Raw genomic sequence first — 21,685 nt, 5'->3', positions numbered from 1 at the left:
GAATTGGGTAAAAGATGTTGATCGTTCTTGGCTGGCTGCTTTTTTAAGTTGGCATCACATACCCCAAAAATGTTAAGATTTTAAAATGTGCAAGTTGTCAATAAAGACATCAACACAGCCTCGCAGTAAGATCTTCAAAGTAGGACATGTACACAGATGTTGAAGAGAAATGGGCAGAAACAAAACTGCAAGTTATCAGCATTGAAATGAAAATAAATAAGTAAAAAATCTATAAAAAAAAAAAAATCAAGCTAAAACAATGTTCAATGCCCTGAGGAGAGGCAGATATAGAGATGGTGGATGATTGTGTGACTCTTGAATCTGAGATTGCCACTGAAATCATGTGGGAACATTCATTTGTTGCCATCGCAGTGATGCATAAAAATATGACAAGCACATTTTCACCGTTGCTGATGACATGCAGCTGTGTTTCAGCTAAAGGAGCAGGGCAGATGGCAGCAATTACCCCTGTTGGAAAGGCACAGATGGACTTTAAAATTTTGGAGGCTTTCTTCGTTCCTGCAGTCATTACTAGATGTATTGATGGTGAAGTGCCTGCATGCGTTTCTTCAGGCTGAACTAAAGATTCTGAATCTTTTATTTAGTGAAAACAAATGAACTCGATGACATTGCTACCAAAGAGTCTGGATCTGGTGGAAACCTTTGACAGAGCTGGAACTGGCATCGTGGAACTGGCATCTTAAAGTATTAGAAAAGCTGTGGGTGCTCTACTAAGTACTTCCTAAAATGCCTTCGGTTCGTGTTTCCATATTCATTCGTTCACTTATTAAATTATTCACTTCTAGATTTGCTTGGAACAGAAAAAAACAGCCGACTTGGTGAGGATTTCATATTTCTTCCCAAGAGTTATGTGGCTGAAATAGATTAGCTTTCATTTCTTCATTACTTTAGTGTGTTTACCAAAGTTACGGCTCTCAGTTTGAAGACATTTTGTGTTTTTATATATTCCTTCAATTGCAAGTATAACACTAACCCATTATTTGTTTTTGATGCTAACACTTCACCCATATTATTTTCTTACTCTTTTGGCACCTGCATAGAAATATGGAAAAATCTTTAAGAGGTCCCTCGTCTCTTTCACTTCTATTGCTGCTGTGCACAATGAGTTTCATCAAAAAAATCCTTTTTTTTCCCCTCTTTTACCATTTCAGTTCACCACAATGCGCAGAAAGATGCGTGTTCAGCATGTGGGCAAAATCCTCCTTCGTTGAACAAAATTTGAGTCATTTTCATTGAGCAGCTTTTCTTTTACTCTATGCCTGACGCATTATGAACATTTTGTGTGGGGAACAATGAAACCGACTCGCAGAACCTTTCGCCGCACTGCCGAATTGGCGGGTCCGCATCAGGACCACGGCGAGGCGCAGTCATTTTCACCCCGGCCGTGCAGATTATTTGGAAATCGTTGCTTTCTTTGTGTCGCCTGTGCAGATGGTGGGTTGGAGATTGGCATAAGTGCTCAGCGAGCTGTGGCAGCCTGGGCCAGGCTAAAAGGACCGTTCTCTGTGTCCAAGCTATCAGTGCGGAGGAGCGGGAAGCTCTGGATCCCAGCGACTGCAAGCACATCCCCAAACCTGAGTCCACGTCCCCCTGCAACACACACGTCCCCTGCCCTGCCGACTGGAACGCTGGCAGCTGGTCAAAGGTCAGTTTTCGCTGTCCTCCGACAGACAGACAGAAAGATGCACAGTTTGTTTCCTTTGCTTGTGCATCACATTAATTCATATATCTCTGTGTTTTCACACGCCTGACTTTTCAAAATGCCAGACGAATGGGAACGTTATTTCATTTCCCTCCGGATACAGATAACTCAAAGCTAAGCTGAGGCGTTTTATCCAGTTCATAACCTCAGCCGTTTTGATTTTTAGTCCCAGTATTCATTTCAGAGGTCACTTCTGCATATCTGTGTTTCCTAAGTGAACACAATTGTAAATTACGGCTTTAATGGCATGTGATTAAAAGTTGTGTTTATGGCATTGACAAATACATAAAACCTTTTTACATAAACCCAGCCTCTTTGTCTTTCCTTGTATCCTTGTAGCTTTTTGTCTTTTTGTCACATATTCTACCACAGCGTTTGGATAAACTGAAATATAATGAAAAATAATTCAAACATTTATTTCTTGGTCACCAGCACAAGTATTTTACAAATTTAAATGTTTAATTTGATTGAACACTTGTTAGCTCACCTAATCATTTGGAAATACGATGTAAATAATCATGTTTTGCACGCCATCAACTTTTGTCATTAACAAAGTTATGCATAAACATTGCTAGTTGGCTAGTTGGAAATACGATCCATGCTGAACAAATTACTTTGAAAATTGAAAATAATTAAACCTCGTCTCTGGTGATGTTCAGAAAACAACCATCTGTGTCTCACCAGAGATGATGCATTTGAAAACAACTGGTAGTGATGCTGTGTACACTCACTGCTTTTAGATAATTATGAAGAGTGTTTGCAACACCATGAATTCTTATCATTGCTAATAACAATTTCCGTCATACTCATGTACTTAGCTAATTGTATAAGCTCAGCATTGTTCCATAATTTAAAGATTTTTGATTTAATATAGCCTCAGCATTCTCTGACATTTATTCTATTACTATTAAAAGCAAAAAGTATATAAAACCTTCTATTTTTGCATATTTTGGTGGTTCTTAAGCATTTGCAGATAAGCCAATGTGATGAAATACAAGTTATAAAACCTTTTAAAACCATGTTAGGCAACATTCTATTGCTAAATCTGGTTTATTACAGTCACATAACTCTTTCCTTACAGTAAAATAAATTAAGTATGTACAAAACATCCTGAATGTGGTTATGAATCACAAATGTTCATCTGTGGATTTTCCACCCTGAATTAATTTGAACGGTATAAATGACTGCTCAGAACTATACACAGTTCCAGATTGTCTATGTAGGGATACATAAAGATATAATAAATTATTGCTGAGTCTGAATTCTGTAGCAAGCTGTGGTATGTTGCTTGTTGTAGTCACCATTAGGTTTTAAAGATTGAACCCTGACAGAAAACCTGCCCACATGCTGAATCATCCTTGTTTATTTGCCTGTGGTTGTGAGTGAACTTTTGAATAAAATATAAACATAGTCTTTGGTTCTACCAGGAGAATCTAAAGAAAAAATACGCTAAACCATCAACTTTTAAAAGCAAAAAAAACCCAAAAAAAATTCTGCTTGTGAAAAAATATATTTTTCAGTTGTCTAAGAATCGGTGAGAGGAATATCTGCACTTTTGTTTTTCTTTTGTTTGTAATTGTTTATCTGAAAAGTTCGGGGTTCCTCCCAAATGTTTATTTGTATTTTTGGAAAAGCATAATAACCAGTATTTCATAATGTGATTTCTTTATCTTAAATAAAGTAATTAGACTAGGGTTGTCATAGTTTTCTTGGTTAAAAGAATTAATTTGAATATTCCATTATAGCATTAAACGGAAATAATTCTTTGCAATGATATAAAAGCATAAATATAAAACTCTTTTTTTTGCCCCGTGGGTCTATTTTTCTCTACTAAACATCGTGTGGCAGTGCGATATTACTTTACTACTTTAATTATCAAGAAAGAAGATTGTGATGTGTTAAACAGACATTTTTATAATAACTTTAAATTTTGATTACGGTTTATGAACTGTGGTTCATAAACCATTTCTGGCCCGATTAAAGAACGGCTCGTTTTATGTAAAACTGCTTAGATGCCTTTAACATGAATATTATCCAATTATTATGACTGAAATAAAAAGTGAAAAATATGGATGTTGTATCTGAAACATCTTATCAACGATAAAAACATAGATTATTGATTCTGAAAACTCTACATTAGATTAACTCAATCCGTAGATGTTTTAATCTGTGACAAAACTACATAAGTTCTGTCCTCAGTTCTAAATAGAGATGATGTCTGATTTCAGTTTCATGCTGGTGCTAAATCTTGAATTGCTGGATATCAAACTCATGCCAAATGAACAAGATTTGAATCCACAAAATCTAACTTGTATTTAAGACCAAAATGCCTTTCCTTTTCCTCAGACTTGCGTTTTTAGTGCAGTTCTGATATTATAAAATACAAATTGGGTGTTTATCTTTCTTTTTATGTGTAATGCTGCAGATTTTCTGCTCTGGCACTCTTTGCGTATAAGATCTTAATCTTAATGAAGTCTTAACCTGGTTAAATAGAGGAAACACAATTAATGAATGTATTAATTTCCACCCCAGAAGTACAGCTGTAAATTAACTGACCAAGAGGGAAAAAATAATTTTTGGTGCTTTATTAGTGCTTTACTAGTTAAAACTGCATACAGATATGAAACATCCATCTGTCATCTATTGTCCCTGGTTCTGATCTCCAGGGTCAGTGGGAGAGAGGTGTTGTACAGCATCACAGGTCAATGTGGCGATACAAGTCACAGGCATGAACTCACATTTAAGGGCAATTTTGGAGAGACCAATGAATCTAGAAGTCATAGCTCTGGAGTGTCTGAGGACGTTGGAGCACCCAGTGAGAACCCATGAGGAGCTTCTTACAGAAAGACGCCAGGCTGGAATTCCAACCCAGCCCTTCTTGCCGCTCGGCAATAGTGCGACCAATTTATCCACCATTCAGCCTGTTTTGGTTCCACAGTGTTATGTTGAATCGCAGTTTGAACTTGCACGTGTAAATGCTTCTAATTGCCACGTGTCTTGTGCTTCTCACCCGCAGTGCTCGGTCTCCTGTGGTCCTGGACTGCGCCACCGCAATGTCACCTGCTCAAGAAACATGGCGGCTGATTGCGATCCTCTGAACAAACCGTCATCCATCACGAGCTGCCAGGTTCAGGACTGTCTCCAGGTTCTGGGCAATTTTGGAGACATCGAATGGTCCGGCAGCGGCTGGTCGAGCAAGGAGGTGCTCAACGAGATAAACGCCATACCTGAAGCTAAGCCTCCTCCAAAGCACAGCACCACCAGAGGTCAGCCGAGGAGTCAGAACGACCATAAGTACGCGGTAGAGGACGATTTTCACTACCACAACAACATCGAGAATAACCACCTCATTGACGACGACGAGCCCTCTCACGAAACCAGTGTTCATTTTGATGATTTCTACTACGATTATAACTTCATCAACTTCCATGAAGACTTATCGAATGAACTTGGGCGCTTTGGGGAGGAGTCAGAGGACAGCTCTCCACATGGAGCCGATCCAACCCACAGCAAGAAAGCAAACGCTTGGACAGACCTTCCAAAAGCTCCCAAGGCTACTACACCAGCTGCGACAATCACGGAGCTCCACCTCTCGCACACCCGAGAGCCACAAAGCACAAAAACAGACGACACGCAGGCGACGTCTGAGGAAGCAAATCAAGACGAAATAAATGACTTCTTGTACGAAGATCACCTCCTTCCAGTGTCTGCCACCCGACCGTCGCCGCCCTCCAGGAACTTGCATTCACGAACGGGAAAAAAAGGCAAAAGCCAGTGGCCCGGAGTCGCCGGCACAATGCAGAGTCTGGTTTTCAGCACAAAGCAACCTGCGGAGGATGAAACATGGGGTCAATCTGGAAAGGAGGTGGAAAATAACGACACCAATTTCAGCAAAGAGGAAAATCACTTTAACCGTCTCGCTGTGACTCCAACACACAGCGCTCCTGCTGCCAGACATCAAACCACTGCTGTTGCTGCAAAATCAAACGCTCCAGAGGAGGCCGAGTTGTACATCTCTGCAGATAAAAACGTAGAGCGTTCAGAACCTTTAGGCTTTCTGTTGCCAGAGAAGGGAACTCGTGCTGTGACTGAACCAGACAGTAATGTATCAGAAATACCTCAAACAACCAGTCAGGACACAGATACACCAGGTGCTTTCACAATAAAGGACCGGATGCTGAATCAGAATAATGTTGCCACGAGTGATAATGACTGGTGGGACCAGCTGGGCACACCCTCACCTCTTCCCTCTCATGAACCCTTTCCTCCTGCCATTCCTCTCCTTGTAATCTCAGGTAAACAGGGCACATCTGACGACTCCACATCTGTAACTGAAACAGAAGTCGGGTCGGATAGAAATCTTCAGGGAGCTACAAATATTCCTCCAGATGTAAAACAGATACCTCCGTACACCGAGACAACTGGAACAGACCCCACATTCCAGACTCCTTCATTTCGTTTGTCCGATTTTGACTACAATGAAATATCCGTTCCCTCGGTGATGCAGGGCCACGGCAACGGTCATCCTGACCCCTCGTACCCGTCGATGACCACATCGGCCGTTCCTGAATTCAGCTCAGCTCCTCCGCAGCGCACAAAATCCGCTACACCCAGACCTCTGTCAACCCATCCGCCGGGCCTGTGGCTGCATCCAGTCCAAACGTCAGCCTCCCCAGACGCAGGGCCCGCCTTCTGGGTTACCGGTAACTGGAGCACTGTGCGTATATTTGACTCTTTTTTTTCCACATTCTACCTGTTTTAACGATGAAGTAATGACAATTAAAACATCAGATGTTTGATGTATAAACAACATACAGTCTGTAACCTTCATCCACAATCATAGATATTTTGCTCCTGGTGTGTTTAATGTTTCTAACCCCATAAACCTCAAAGTCTAAAACCAGTGGAGTGCAGATGACAAGCTGGGGAAATGTGAATTATGTCTCTCTGGTTTGAAGCTGCTGTCAGATTTGTTCTCTCTTAAATGACTTTGTTTGTGGACAGTGCTCCACCAGCTGCGGTCTGGGTGCCGTCTGGAGGACCTTGGTTTGCAGTACGGGCTCAGAATCGGACTGCGATCAGACCAAGAGGCCTGCGCCTGCCCGACAGTGCTACCTGAGGCCGTGCTCCACGTGGAAGGTCGGGGAGTGGAGTAAGGTGAGATGGCATGCAGCTCCACTGTATATGTTGGACCTTTCACTTCTGAACCACCAAACTAATTAACGTCGGGAAGGAAAATTCACGCTGCTTCCTCATGCCTCATTGGTTTATGTGCTTCCCCTCTGGCGCCGCAGTGCACCAAGAACTGTGAAGGCGGAATGAGATTCAGAGAGGTCCAGTGTTTTGACCTGAGAGACCAGAGACCTCTGCGACCTTTCCACTGCCGGGCCATGTTCACCAGGCCGTTGACACAAATGCCCTGCAACGTTCAGACATGCCTTGACTGGTACACTTCCTCCTGGGGCCAGGTGAGCTAATTAACAAGACTGATCAGAGCTGTGAAATGTAGTAATGCTTCAATATTTGATAGAATCTTTGGTAATCAGGTAGTTCATTAACGGGAATCATCTATTCTTTTTTCTTTCTTTTTAAATGTTTTCAGGCTCATTGCGGTTGATGCTTGGCTTCATTTCTGTGCTATAAGTTGAGAAATATGAAAAAAATGTGTGGAAAAAATTGAGCTGAAGGCAGCAGAAAGATTCAAATATTGATATATGATCTTTGATGCACAGTTCAAATGTCACCGAAGACGAATGTCGTGATAGAAAAATACATATATAAATCAAAAGTCATCTGAAAAAATGTGTATTTTATGATTTTATATTTAGAGGAAGGTAGTAATAAAAATTGATAGTGCAGAGCAGTATCTTGGAGACTGAAGTTATATTTTCTTTGGTTCTGTGATTGAAATGAAAAAAAAATATTCAAATGTAAAAAAAAATGTTAGAAAAAAAATTATAAAAGGAAATTTCATATTAGGTTCAAAAAGGAGTACAATAAAGCTGATGCTAAGTATTATTACTCTAATTTACACCACCATCCTGTAAATCGACAACTGTCTCTGGAATTAAAATCATCGATTGTTATTGTATATTAAAATGTAGCAACATTAGAAAATGGAAACAAAATAAAAAAAAACTCTTCCTTGCATAACAGAGAGTTGACATACACAATCACATTACAGGAGTAGCACTTACAAACAGAGTCCTGCCTTTGCTTTTCTCTCCCTCCTCCTTCTCCAACACCTGCTGGGTCAGAATCCAACCAGCTCCAAGTCCGTTGGTCGAGCAAAATCTAACATGTTGTGAGAGCAGTCTGATAATCGGTGGAGAGCAGCAAACTGTCCAAAAGTAAGTTATTTCAAAGTCCTGTGGCTCTTGGCATTGCTCTGCATAAAAGTGTGGAATCACCTGTCCTCAGCACAATGGCCTTGTTAGGGCTTTGACAGCAAACACCTGGAAAAAGACCCGTCTGAGGTCCTTCATTTTTTTATTATCGGGTCATGAAGTGATTATGCTTTACATAATCAGTTCATGTTTCACTTGTGATGGATTATCAACACTAGATTGGTGATGATTGGGGCGCCACATGGCTCATTGCTAGCGCAGCTGCACCACATATAGCAGCTATAGTATTATATTATAGTGAACAGAGGGGAATTATACTTTTTTTACCTCTTGGTGCCCAGTTTGCTTCCCGTCCCCGAGGCCATTTTCATGTCTTCCTCTTCTCTCTCCATCATCCTTTCTGTCCTGTCCAGCTGCACCTCGAAAAAACTCTATCCGTGTCAAACTCTATGAAAAGCTACAGATTAATTTTCCCTCAAGGTGTTTGCACCCTAAAAAGTTCACATGCACAAAAGCGGATGGAGTTATAAAATATTATTGTGCATACACCTTGAGAACGATTCATTGAAGATTTTGTTGTTGGAGTTTCTAAAAACACAATCGGCAGAAACAGAAATATTTTTACCTGAGGATACAAACATGGACCGTGGATGGTTTGGCTGCTGAGTTGCATCCTCTTCTCAAGTTTTACTTTTCTTTCTTGTAATACCCAGATTTCAAATTGTTGCATATTTTTAGGTGACGTGCTCTTTACCCATTTACTTCATAAAATCACTTATGATTCTTGGATGATTTCTGGATAATCTGTGTAGTAGCAAAAGTGCTCACTTAATCTTTCTTCTGTGTTGATAATTAGCGCTCACATATCCTGCTAACACTTTCACAATCAATTTATTTTTTGTAACGCAAACAAGTTTTGGAATTAGCTGGGGGATTTCCAGATTTTATTACAGAGGCAATATATCCATCTTTTTTTTTATTACGGAAACATCTTTTTTTCAAAGTCACCCAACTAAGTTCGGAAAGTAAACTTTTTCTTTCAGTCTCTTAACTTTGACATAAGAATCTTTGAGGCAGAAAAACTCCTAATACTCAGAAATGAATTTACATGTAACCAATTTTAAATTGGATGGTTACTTCAGAAGCTGTGTTCCTAGCAGCTTGTCAGAATGAGAGAAGCTATCCCTATTTCTTCAGCTAAATCTATATTTAAAAAAAAAAGGCCTAAGAGAAAAACATGAAATAGGATTCTCAGAGCTGATGAAGAGCAAGTGACTCATCTTTCGGGTCTTGTATTAAATCTTTGTTGGATTTTATGAAAGACGCATTTCTCAGGATCATCTGCTCATCAGTTGCAGATATTTTTTTTTGTTGTTTTTGGTTTGAGATTTCTTCTTTTATTCTTCATTTATCCACCTCTCCCATTCTTTAAACAAAAGTGGAAAATATGCTGTCATGGCCACGAATTGTGCTGAAAATTGTTGAATGCGATCAAAGTTCTCAAAAAAAGAAAGATCCCCTGAAAGAAATTGATCAAAAACTGTATGGTGTTTTATGATAAGGACAAAATACCTGCATGTTTTTACGGTTTGATTCAAATATACCTGGAGACCTTTAAGCTATGTTTAAATCTACTTGTTTCCTTATTGCACAGTGTTACATAAGAAACAGATTGCCTCTGTGTCAGTAACATTCTCATCTTTGTAAAGCACTGAGCTGCTGCACTGCCGAAACAGACTGCTGTCAGATCCTTTTTAGCTTGGAGACCCTTTCTCTGGGAATGCCTGAATATTCATTTATTACACTGATGCAAGAAGGGGACGGATGCTGAACTGTCAGAATGCTGCGTTTGTTGCTTGGTGCTTTTGCTGTGTGTGTATGTGTTTGTTCATTTGGGGAGGATGGAATAAATTGCATTTGTGAGGGATGTGGCGTTGTGGAAAAACGGGGAGCTGACTCAGTACAGTGCAGTCAGCTCCAACACAGTCACTACTGTTGCAAGCGTGTCTAGATGAGCCTTTTTAATAGCTCAGCAAGAAAACTGTTATGTCTTGAAATATTGGAAAAAAGCTTAAATTTTGTTCAAATCAGCACCGTGGACCCAGGTCTATGTACACACACTCTGAGCTCCTTCTGCATGAATTGTCGTGGCATGCATGCGATAAGCATGTGGCTCAGCTGAGATGTTCTCCTTAGTAAGCTGCAGTTCCTGACGTCTCGGCTTCAGGATTAGCTCAACGCAACAAATGCAACATTTGTTGCCCTTTTCCTGGTTGCATCTCTGCAGTGACTCTTGAAGAACATCAGCCCACACCTTGTGAATCTTTCCCAAAGTCTTATTTGGGGTTTGCATCTTAATCCTGGCTGTTGGCCTGTACAACTTTTTTTTTTTACCACATGTTTTCCATCCACTCAATTTTCCATTATTTCAGTGAGATTGTCCAGCAGTGACCTTTTTCGGCTTACCTCGTTACAGGTGATTGTGGAGGACTGCCTGTGGGACAATCAGCAATTCTCTCAGATTGTGAAGCGTTAATATTTTTGACATCCTGTGTCATCGTAATATATCAAATTTTGAGATACTTCAATCAAACACTCCTAAATTGTTAGCAAATGTAACTCTCAGTCGCTACACACACTGCTTTAAGTGGGTCAGCATGCACCGGTACACATAACCCCTCACCGTTCCGGGACTTTTTCTTTCCAGAGTTTGGTGCGTACCGAGGCATTTTTCCGGTGTTGTAACAGGTGTTATATTAGTCTGCGTTTCCCCATCATTGTGCTCCCCCTACAGCTCTGCTTTGTGCAAAAATAAATAAATAAAACCAACAACAACAATAAAGACACACATTCCCGCTCCCATCCTGCAATGCTCCGCTTGCACTCAGAAGCACCATGACAACCTGTCAACCTTCGTGGTGAAGAGACTGAATGTTGATCCCTAGACAGCCGCTGATGAGAGGCATGAAATTTAATAAGCACAACGGGAAAAACGGCATATGGAACAGAGCAAGGAAATAGATGTGCATCTGGGCATGAAAACGAAGAATCCGGCGCCGAACAGTAAAGAATCAAGAGCTCGTATGAGAGGCAGATCAGGTGAAACACATGGGGATAATGAAGTAAATGGAACAAGTGAGAGTAGATGCAACAGAACCTGGAGGCAGAGAAAAACTGAAGAGGACACCACAAACCAAGAAAAGCTAAGAAATGAAATGAGCACAAAGAACAACATTCGAGAAACACAAAGGAGTAAGCTAACGTGGCAAGATCTTTTGATCTATAATTAATACAACGAAAAGTATTTGGTGAAAAGTTTACTAAAGTAACTAAACAGATCATCTGATTTAATATTCAGAAATTAGCTCATCAGATGAACAAAAAGTCTAAAGCCCTATATGGCCACAGCTGCTTCGGCTCCTGGTAATACAACCAATTTATTGCTTAATTAATTCAATATGCATATAAGATATAACATAAACAACATTATTCAGAGACGCAGTGATTTTATAGCAGCTGTGCGAATGATCTATTTGTCTGCTGATTTGCTGAAATCCACGTTAACAGCAGCTATTGAGGGCCCCAAAAGCAAATTTTGCTTAGTCCCCATGGAGGCTTGGGCCAGCGGCCCTGATGCCAACATCTCCAGGAAACATATTAAAGATTGTAGCACGTGTTACACACACCACTGGTGTCAGTGTAACGTAACAGTTGCTGATTTTCCTGTAGAAAGTATAGAACAGGTAGGAGTGACGAGGCATAAGCAAATCTGTGCTTCACTAATCCTCCTGTAATCTGTACTGGTTAAACATTTATAGGACTTATTACTGTAATAAACAGTTTCAGATCCTTTAATGCAAAGGTACAGCTCATGTCACACATTTAAGACTCAGAATAACCCCCATTTGTTACCCCATCTGCTACTGCATAAACAATATACAGTGTGTTTCTTTTTTTTTTTCTATCTGTACACCAACATGTTCACAGAAAGACACAAAATGGCTAAACAGATTCAACTCGTATAATGTAAAAACGATCTAAACAACATAACAATGTCACTTTCCAGCAACTTCCAGAACCGTTTTATTTTATAGCTTATAACTGACGGTGTATTAAGCATAATAATGTGATCTGTTTACAGAAAAAATGATCGCAAACTTGTGTTTTTTCCAGCACTAACTGTGCTTCACATTGTTTGGTCACAAAACATTGCAATTTGGCCTTCATGGACAAGTTTTAAGTTTTCTCTTCTTGCAAGGAGAAAAACAAAGTATTCTGTGGTTCAGTCTGTGTCTAGCGTTTGCACTGAACAATGTGTCAGCACACTATAGATTTCAGTGGTTTCGATAAAGACTCAAACTCACCACAGAGTGGTGTTTCAGAGCCGCTGCTTTGTCTGACTAACAAAGACGCCTGATGCGTGAGGTTCTGACTCATCCAGCTGTTGCAAGTTCTGAGGCACAGCCCGAGTTTCATAAATGTTACAGAACAAAACTACTCTTCAGAAGTTTAGAAATTGTTTTCTGTAACAAGCCCATCGCTCTTCTTTTTCCTGCACAAACACTGCAGTCATTCCTGCATGACTTCAAAACAGAGATTTGAACAAAAGCTGCAGTGTGCGTTTTCTTTTTTTTTTTCCTGGAGATGCCTCACAAAGCCTGATGGAGGGAGATAAAAAAAAGAAGAAGCATAATCACATTCATGGAAGACATTGGTGCTTCTTCTTTGAGTGAAAGCTTTCATTATGGACCCGAGGAGTTAGAGAAGGTTTCCTGTCCGTTTGACATTTGTGTGCGATACATCTTTAAAACTTCTTTTTTTTTTTCTTTTCACAATCAGGTGACAAATTGATCACTACTCCCAAACCACAAATGTACCGACTACTTACGTCTGATGCTGTGTGTTTCTCAGTGCTCTGAGGTATGTGGAGGCGGTGAGCAGCAGCGCATTGTCACCTGTCCAGAGGATGATCGATGCGACCAAGACCTTCAGCCAAGCGCTATTCAGTCCTGCAATGGCCAGCCTTGTGCTCAGTGGCTCACTGGATCGTGGGGACAGGTACTCTAACGCAGTATTCATTGTTGATACTTTCTTAATTGTAAAGGGGCAGAAGAATCCCCTTTTTTGGCATCATGGATATTAGCTGATGAATTTGTCATTCATAAAGTGATTTCTCTCTGAGGAGAGAGTGTTTTATTCATTAAAATGTATTCCTTCTGATGAAAGTCACCCCTAATATCTAAACATAAATATTAGAGATGTGTTCCCCCCCCACCCCCAGTTGTGATCTTCTTAATAGATCCCAGAATGGTCTGTTCACATGGCAGATGTATATATCAAGTAATAATTTATTTCACCAGCGTGTTTCATCTGATCAGAAGCAGTAAGGTTCTGAAGTGACCCTACCAGTGTCACAACTGGAAACGGAACTAAAGATTAGGGTGATGGCAGGGAGGCCTTCCGACCTTCAGCACCAAAAGACGAATATTCAAAGTACCAGTGGAAGCATGCAACAAGCCTCGAGTTTATATTACTTTAATACCATTAAAGGTTTCAACTGAACACACTATAAATACATCTTGACTTGCTATTTCTAAATAAAACTTATAAAATTCAAACTTTTTCCAACCAAAATAATCAATTGAAATCCAAATAATATTTGGATTTACTGTAGATGGGAGGATATATCTGAGATAATATGCTGCTCCTCAAATCACCCAAATTAAAAAGTTTAGGAACCACCAAGACCTAAAACATTCAAAACTTTTTTTATTCTTTCCAATAATCTGCTGCCTAAAACCTCGGTAATTGTGCTGTTTCTTTCTTGTAAAGATAAAACTCTTTTCCTCAGCTGACTGCATTATCCAAAGCACTCCGGGCCAATGTCATGTAAATTCTGGTTCTGAATTAATTGAAATGGAAACAAAAAAATTGCTCACACTAGAGATGAGACGGTTTCAAACTTCTGACTTCAGAAATCACGCTGCAAAGCTAAATGATAAATTGACGACATCGATCATTTCGAACAAAAACAAACAAAAATAAGTGAACTGGATTAATTTCGCTTTGTGAAAGTTGTGTGAAATCTTTCCGTGTGCAGTGTTCAGCTTTGTGTGGAGGCGGACTGCAGCATCGGCTCATCAAATGCGTCGACACCAGGACCGAAGCTTCAGAGGAGGTGGATCAGATTCAGTGTGATCACAAGCTTAAGCCCAACAGCACCAAAACGTGCAGCATCCGGGATTGCAAGACTGATCCCTCTGGTGAGTAAGTCAAATTATAATTTTATTTATTTCACTACTGTTACTTCACCTCCTGCACCGCAGATAATTTTTCGCTCCAAGAAAATAATTCAGGTGGACAGAATCGAATTTCATTGTACATTTTATCCCAGCAGCTGAGGGCACTGAAGAGCTCTAGATTAATCCAGATTAATCCTCATTTAAAATAAGAGGGATCATCAAATTCACAATAACTTCTCCTGGTTGTGAAAGAAACCTTTTTCTGTTGCAACCATCACTGGTTTCATTTACCGAACACCGACTCTGTATCAACATTTTTGTCTCTGATAATATGTGATCTCGAGTCACTGATTGCATTTTGTGTCATGGGATTGGAAGCCAAGCAGAGTGGGAGGAAATGGTCAGAAATCCTTCAGCGGTGGGTAGAAAACAGTCGCCTGAAGTGATCCACTTCACATCAATTTCAAACAGAGATCTGAGTGGAAAACCTGCAGATGGATTCTGGAGTTTTCTCAGGAATCTGTTTGCTTTAAGCGTCACAGAGAGATGAGAAGACTCTTCACTGTTCTTTTTAAAACCATACATGTATTATATTTTTTTCCAAAATGATACAGGATGTGGAGAAATTATCTACCAGCTACTGCAATTTGTTCTCTATGTTTGATTTTGACCTGAAAATTTGTTTCTAAAGGTCAACATGAGGTGATTTTGCACATTCTGTTGTTTTCTGCTGTCACCCTGGATAGGAGGCTTGATATTTTATGATGCTGCTTCGGTTGAAACTAAATCAGTGACATTTGGGTTTTTTTGTCCCCATGTTGCTCACTATCGCCCGAGGTCAGCAACATTTCCTCAAAATACTTTTGCATTCATAAAATAATCCTTCTCCTGCTAATTTTCATTGTGTTTTATTAAAGGCTATACAATGAGAGTCCAGGAATAGGATATCTACTTGTGATGTACGTCTGGACAAAAAAAATAAATAAATCACTCCTGCAGTGATAATTCGTATAATTAAAAACACTGAAAGTAAAGAGAATAACTTTGATATAACTCTTTGTGGCATATGTGGAAGATGTGGTCTTTCGAACAGCAAATGAACATTTCGTCTATGGATCTGATGTGTTAGAAGCAGGTAAAACGAAACGTAAGTTTGAGCAGGTTTGACAAAGGGACAGGCTGGGCAGCACCTCCAGAGCTGCTGGTCTTCTGTAGGTGAACCTACTCCGGGGTCACTGATGGAGGGGAGAGTACATGCCGTCCTGTGCTGTTTGATCGCACAGACACGCTCTGATAGAAAGTGCATCACAGTCTGTTGCACATTCGGTTGCTTAGCCACACACCAGTCAGGACGCCGAGGCTGACCCCTGCACAACGCCGAAAATGGCAACGAAGGGAGCATCAGAATTAGACCAGGGAGCTGTGGAACAAGACGCTCTGATCTGATGAATGGTTGTTGTTCATTAACTGCAGGTGTAGCGCTGCATAATGCATCATAAGTATCCATTGGGTATATCGCTAATGATGTCTTGGACAGCGATGAACGTTAGCTATTTATTAGGCTACTCTACACTCAGGTTCTCTGTCAAGAATGTATTCAGGAGTGTTTTTTTTTCTATTGCAGCATAAGTATTCTTTAGAAAAAGGTAGGAAAGTCGAAAACAAAATGCAGCCAAGTTGTTTCAGTGAAGACACAGCAAATATCAGCCAGAAGCAACTTTTTTGTTAAATATTTGTTGATGAAGATGGATCTTCTCTTCTTTCTTTGGTGTCTGAAATTACTCCCAAAGCAGAAAGATATTAGCGCTGGTTTGTTTAACTCAACTCATATCGGTGTTTGTAACATTTACCAACGTTAATACCGGTTTTGCCTGCATTATGCAGCTCAGGTGTTTCTGTGATACTTTTCTGGAGACCACGTTGTACCAGGGTGCACTATGGGTAGTGCCTCTTGCATCTCTCTGGTTCTGGTTCTAGCAGAAAGCTGTGGTAACTGGGTCCATTCATCCATGTGGAAGTTCCTTTAAAATGTACAACATTCACCTATGGATTGTTGCAGACAAAGTGCTCCCCTTCATGGAATCAGTGTTGCTTATGGGCTGTGGCCCGTTTTAGCACAATAATGCACAGGCATGCATAGCTAATGTGGTTCATCGTGGTTTGACCCGACTTCTGAATCTCATCGGATCTCCATCTGATTGAGCCTCTGTGAGATGTTTTGGACAAAGAGGTTTGATATGTGGCAAGCATCTTGGTTCCAGATGCCGCAGCACACTGATACTCTGCCTGATCCGTGTACCAAATAGCAGTAAAGATCTTACTTGTTTCTTTGTTGTTTTTGTTGCTGCTTCTAAAACCAAGTTGCAGATTTCTGTCGTGTTATTTCAGATAATCTTTTTTTTTTATTTTCATGCTCTAAAGGCAACCTTATCCTGATAAAGCACAATTCCACAGCCAATATGATCGCGTGTGATAGATAACTGCCGTCTCATTCATTCTCAAGTATCTGGGAATAAAGATTTCTAGATTGTTAAACCGGATTTTACTTCAGAGGGTGTTCTGAGCAGCGATGATGCATAAAGACCTGTGTGCGACTGGATGGATCAGAAGCGGAGATGACAACTTGAAAGGATGTCAGGGGCTTTTATTCCAACTAGGTTAGAAGTGAAAAAAGTTTATAGAGAGGAAGCCTGGAATCAAACCGCTGGTGTTCCAGTTTTAAGACGAGCATCCTAAACCAAAATACACAGACAGAAAAATAAACCCTGGAGCTACCAGAGAGGAATTTAACATCATATAACTTTTCTCTTTTTAGGGTAATTCTGAACTTGAAGAGTTAAATTTAGTGACCAGGAATTAGATTTGTTGATACTTTCACTATTCTACTTCTGAAGGAAGTCGGATGAGTTCGTTGTCCAGTTCATCTGAGTTTTTGTGGGCCTATAGAAGACACATTACTCACTTACAAGACTCATCCAGTACTTTCTAACCAAAGCGGTAGCTGTCTACATTCTTAAGGTCAGACCTGTTCCCAGTGTGTTTTCCTTTCTGCCAGGGCCACTTTGTGCCGTTGAAACGAATCTGCTTTGAGACTTCAGCATCTCAGCTCTTCTCATCTCATTTGCTCTGGCAGTAGTAGTTCAGACCTGGAGTTAGTTACTGAGGCAGGTTCTCCACCAGAAACAGATGACCTGCTCTCTCTATGTTAGGGTGAAGCAAAGACCCGAAAGAGTCTCCTGCATGTGTCTTCTCCTTAAGTAATGTTAGGATGGAATACAAGATGGATGGATTGTTTAATGCTGACTTTGTTCTAGAGCTGAAGTTAAGGAGGAAGTGGATCCCAAATGTAAATATTCTTGTACCTCAACTTGTAGACATGAAACACTAGTCATGACCCAAAGATGAAAATCCTGGATGTAAGCGGCTCAAATGAGCGTCTTCTGCTTGAACGTGTCTTTGGGATGAGGAAGCTCAGAATAAAGGCTCTGCTTCTCTAAGTTGAAAGGAGTCAACAAGAGTGGTTTAGGCATCTTATCTGCTGGACAAATCAAAACTGACTGGAAAAAGTATTTTATCATTTGTGGCTTTGGAAAGCTTTGGATTCCCCAAAACAAACTGGCTAACTTTAGTTTGAAGAGAGGCGTCTGATTTTTTTTCATCTATTAGCAGCCAAAAGATGGATGGATGGATGGACTGATGTATTTTTTATCAATAAAAATATTACAATTCTTTGTTTCTGAAATATCTATCATATTCTTTGTATCTTATTATTTAGACTAAAACAAAAATAAAATCATCCATCTTTTAGCTTTTCCAGAAAAACTCAGCTTTGATGTGTCGGCACCTCCGGTCTGAGAGAGACCAGCCACAGGGGAAACGTTTTCCACCCATACCTGTGATGTCACAGCTTTTCAGGGAAACATTAAATGGGCGGCATCTGTTTATGCACCCCGGCACGATGAAGGAAATGTCGAACAAAAGCAATTTCCCTCAATATCAATCAAAGTTGTTATGGTTTATGACTGAAATGACAAAAGCGCCAAGCAGAATGTAAACGATATCCGCAAAGATTCAGAGGAGGCGGTTCATCTTTCTTCTCCGACAATTTGACATGCGATATGAAAAATCGCAAAATGTGGTGTTGGAAGGACCGTTTGTGCGCAGCAACGTTACTTTGAATCTGAGCAAGAGTAGAAAAAAAAATCTAACCCTTTTAATTGCATGAACTCTGTCGCATTTGCTCTCAGCGTTACTGCCATCTTTTGGAATCCAGCCGCTCTCGTTCTCAAAGGCCACATCACAAGACCAGTGGAGAAGCTGAGCAGATTCGTCTCAATGAGCGTCATTGTTAACGAGGCCCGCGTTCGATAAGCTGAAGTTCTTCTGCATGAGGGAAACGGCTGCGAACAAGGCGACTATTTAGAACAGTGAAATTACAGGCTGTGTGTGCGTGTGCTTGCTTGCTTGTGCGTGCGTGCGTGCGTGTGCGTGTGCTTGCGCGTGCGTGCGTGCGTGTGTGCGCTTGAAACCTTTTTACAGATTCAAAAGTTAAACTTTAGCTAAGTGCATTCCTGGCTTTGATGTGGATGGATATTTGAAGTTGAAAATGTGAAAAAAATAAATAAATAAAAAGCTCCTATTTGTGAACAACGTTTGACGTTTTGTTTAGCTGAGGTAAATGCTTGGAGCGATAGCCTGATTACAGAGTGTTTTACTGCCTCCATTGTATAGGATGGATATACCGCCGAGCTCGCATGCTGTGCATATCGATGCATTTATTTATTTATTTATTTATTTTTACTCAAAGTTAACAGAAGGAAGAAGGCAGCAATAGTTTATTGCCAAGGAGAAACCTAAGCACAAAGGAACCACCAGATCAACTGCATGAGTCAAACATTGAGCTGCAGGAGTCACAATTGTAGCTGGCAGAGCATATACATGTTTATATATTAACTTCATAAAATTGAAAGCATAAAAACCTTGAAATAATTTTAACATCAACTGGAGCAATCAGAGCAGACGGTCATCTCCAAGGGCTAGTTTTAAGAAAACACCAGAAATCAACTGGGCTTCATTAAACACCTTTTCACCCACTGGGATTTTATTCTCTATTATAGGATTGAGTTAGACTATATTTAATAGCATTTGAATATGACCATATTTAATAGCATTTGAATATGTCTGTGTGATATTTCTGCATTTGAATGATTCTTTTTAATACGTTTTTCGTCGTTCTGCGTATGAATTTGAGCACGTTTCCTTATAAACTGAATTATTAGTTATTATGACTGGTATGCACATGAGCTCCACTGAATTGAAAGGAGTTTAAATTAAACAATTTAGACAATAGCTGATACTGCAGTTTCCCAGGACGCAATGGAAAACAACGTTCTTTACGTATTAAAATACACACACGATTTATTTACAAACTGCAAAAGTAAAATTGTAATCATGTGAATATTGACTCTTAAATACCCGAATATTTTATTCTCAGATACACGATCAAGGTGTTTCTGCTTGTTGAAGCAATTAGTTTGTCTAACTTTACATGTCTTGTAAAAAAATAAATAAATAAATGACATAAGCAGAAATGAAAAACGTAATTTGACATGCCTGCCTTGCATAAGTAAACAAATCTTAAATGTGTTTTCCACTAACGTGTCAGATGTAGGCCACCACTGTTCATTGGCATTTCTGCTTAAAGCATCAGATATGAAATTAGTCTTCCTCAGAGGGCAACCTGCTGGAAACTGAATGCCAGGCTTGCTGACATTTTGAAAGCATGGAGGTATAAAAGTGTTATCATGAGTATTTGAGGCATCAGATAGCAGCAAACGGCGCCTTGCGCTGCTTGTGTTTGCTGAGTCGATGCCTCTTTATTGGAGCCAGTTTGTGTCAGTCGCTATTTCATTTGTATTATAAAGTAGTTTAGATAGTTGCCTTTCTTTTTGTTTTTTGACGATTGTATTTGCATGTGTTGATACAACAGGTTTTTGTTTGTGCCGCAATAACAAATTATGGTAAAATTAATAAATAGGGATATAAGTGTTGAGATGGGCTGCACAGTGGCGCAGTTGGTAGAGCTGTTGCTTTGCAGCAAGAAGGTTCTGGGTTCGATTCCCGACCCCGGTCTTTCTGCATGGAGTTTGCATGTTCTCCCTGTGCATGCGTGGGTTTTCTCCGGGTACTCCAGTTTCCTCCCACAGTCCAAAAAAAAACATGACTGTCAGGTTAATTGGTCTGTCTAACTTGCCCCTAGGTGTGAGTGTGTGTGCATGGTTGTGTGTCTCTGTGTTGCCCTGCGACAGACTGGCGACCTGTCCAGGGTGACCCCGCCTCTCGCCCGGAACGTTAGCTGGAGATGGGCACCAGCAACCCTCCCTACTCCACTAAGGGACAAGGGTGCAAGAAAATGGATGGATGGATGGACGGATGGTGTTGAGATGACTCAGATGACTTCTGAGCAGTTGCGTCCCATCGTACTCGGTAATGAATATTTTAATGTTGTCCAAACAGCTGGAAGCAATGCAAGATTGCGCAATCTAGTGATTTGCCAATGAAAGCGGTTAATAAAAAACTAATGCATACAGAATTAGCAGCTACCTGAGAATATCGTTTTCTGATTAGAATTTCTCTACGATTTGTAATGTGTAATATGTTGCATTATTTTAAGACTTACTCATTAACAAACAAGTTTAGTCGAAGCCCTGTGCATTACTTTCTTAAAAGCACTAATTAATCAGCTGAAAGTTTGCATTTTCTTTCAGTTCTCCCTGTTTATGGGATTAAAAACATTATGAACAGAGAACAATCCACATAATCTAGGTTGTAGACTAGATCTGTTATTTACAGACCTTAACAAGAGCCTGTTCATTTCACACAGGGTGAAAATGAATAAATCACACTCATAGTTCCTTGCAGAAATACTAGGAAGTAATACCTGTATGTTCATTGTTAGGACACTGACAGGAATGTGATCAACTCATAATTGTAGTCTGATTAAATATTGTTCCAGAGTGTTTAACAATAGGTCCTCCAAAGTAAAACTTTTCATAGAACTTAAATCAGATACTGAGTTAAAAAAAAACAAAAAAAAAAACTAATAATAAATCAGCTTTTTCAATCTTTGCGAGCGATGCATGAAACAAACCAGCATTCGTTCTGCTGACTTAATAATTTGTTGTGCATTTGTTGGATGATGTCAATCTACAAAAATCAGTCAGGTTTTTTTTCTCTTGTTTGTTCATATACACTGGATTTTAAATGTGACAAATTCTTAAGACAGCAGCTATTATTTGCATATTTTCCAGCATTAGTTGTCAGAAGGGAAAATAAGTCTAGCATTTTCTGACTTCAGCCCACGCTAAACCAAC

General features: G+C 40.0%; 1 protein-coding gene across 3 annotated transcripts in view; it reads left to right on the top strand.

Annotated features, from left to right (window-relative positions):
- The window catches only part of adamts7 (a disintegrin-like and metallopeptidase (reprolysin type) with thrombospondin type 1 motif, 7), a 137,888-nt gene that overhangs the window by 97,903 nt on the left and 18,300 nt on the right, over window positions 1-21,685 (top strand). Inside the window, exons 18-23 of one of the 3 annotated variants that reach the window (XM_008404673.3) lie at window positions 1,453-1,666; window positions 4,740-6,440; window positions 6,728-6,880; window positions 7,018-7,191; window positions 12,982-13,128; window positions 14,171-14,333. In XM_008404673.3, the coding sequence (XP_008402895.2) occupies window positions 1,453-1,666; window positions 4,740-6,440; window positions 6,728-6,880; window positions 7,018-7,191; window positions 12,982-13,128; window positions 14,171-14,333 (2,552 nt within the window). Of the gene's footprint in view, window positions 1-1,452; window positions 1,667-4,739; window positions 6,441-6,727; window positions 6,881-7,017; window positions 7,192-7,980; window positions 8,074-12,981; window positions 13,129-14,170; window positions 14,338-21,685 lie in introns of those variants that run through there. The other 2 variants (XM_008404672.3, XM_081605041.1) reach the window with 2 other exon arrangements.

This window comes from Poecilia reticulata, chromosome 3 (genome assembly GCF_904066995.2).
Source record: "Poecilia reticulata chromosome 3, P_reticulata-male-v2, whole genome shotgun sequence".
Taxonomy (NCBI): domain Eukaryota; kingdom Metazoa; phylum Chordata; class Actinopteri; order Cyprinodontiformes; family Poeciliidae; genus Poecilia; species Poecilia reticulata.
Note: the sequence above shows the minus strand (reverse complement) of the source record. Positions and strands in the feature narration are given on the sequence as shown.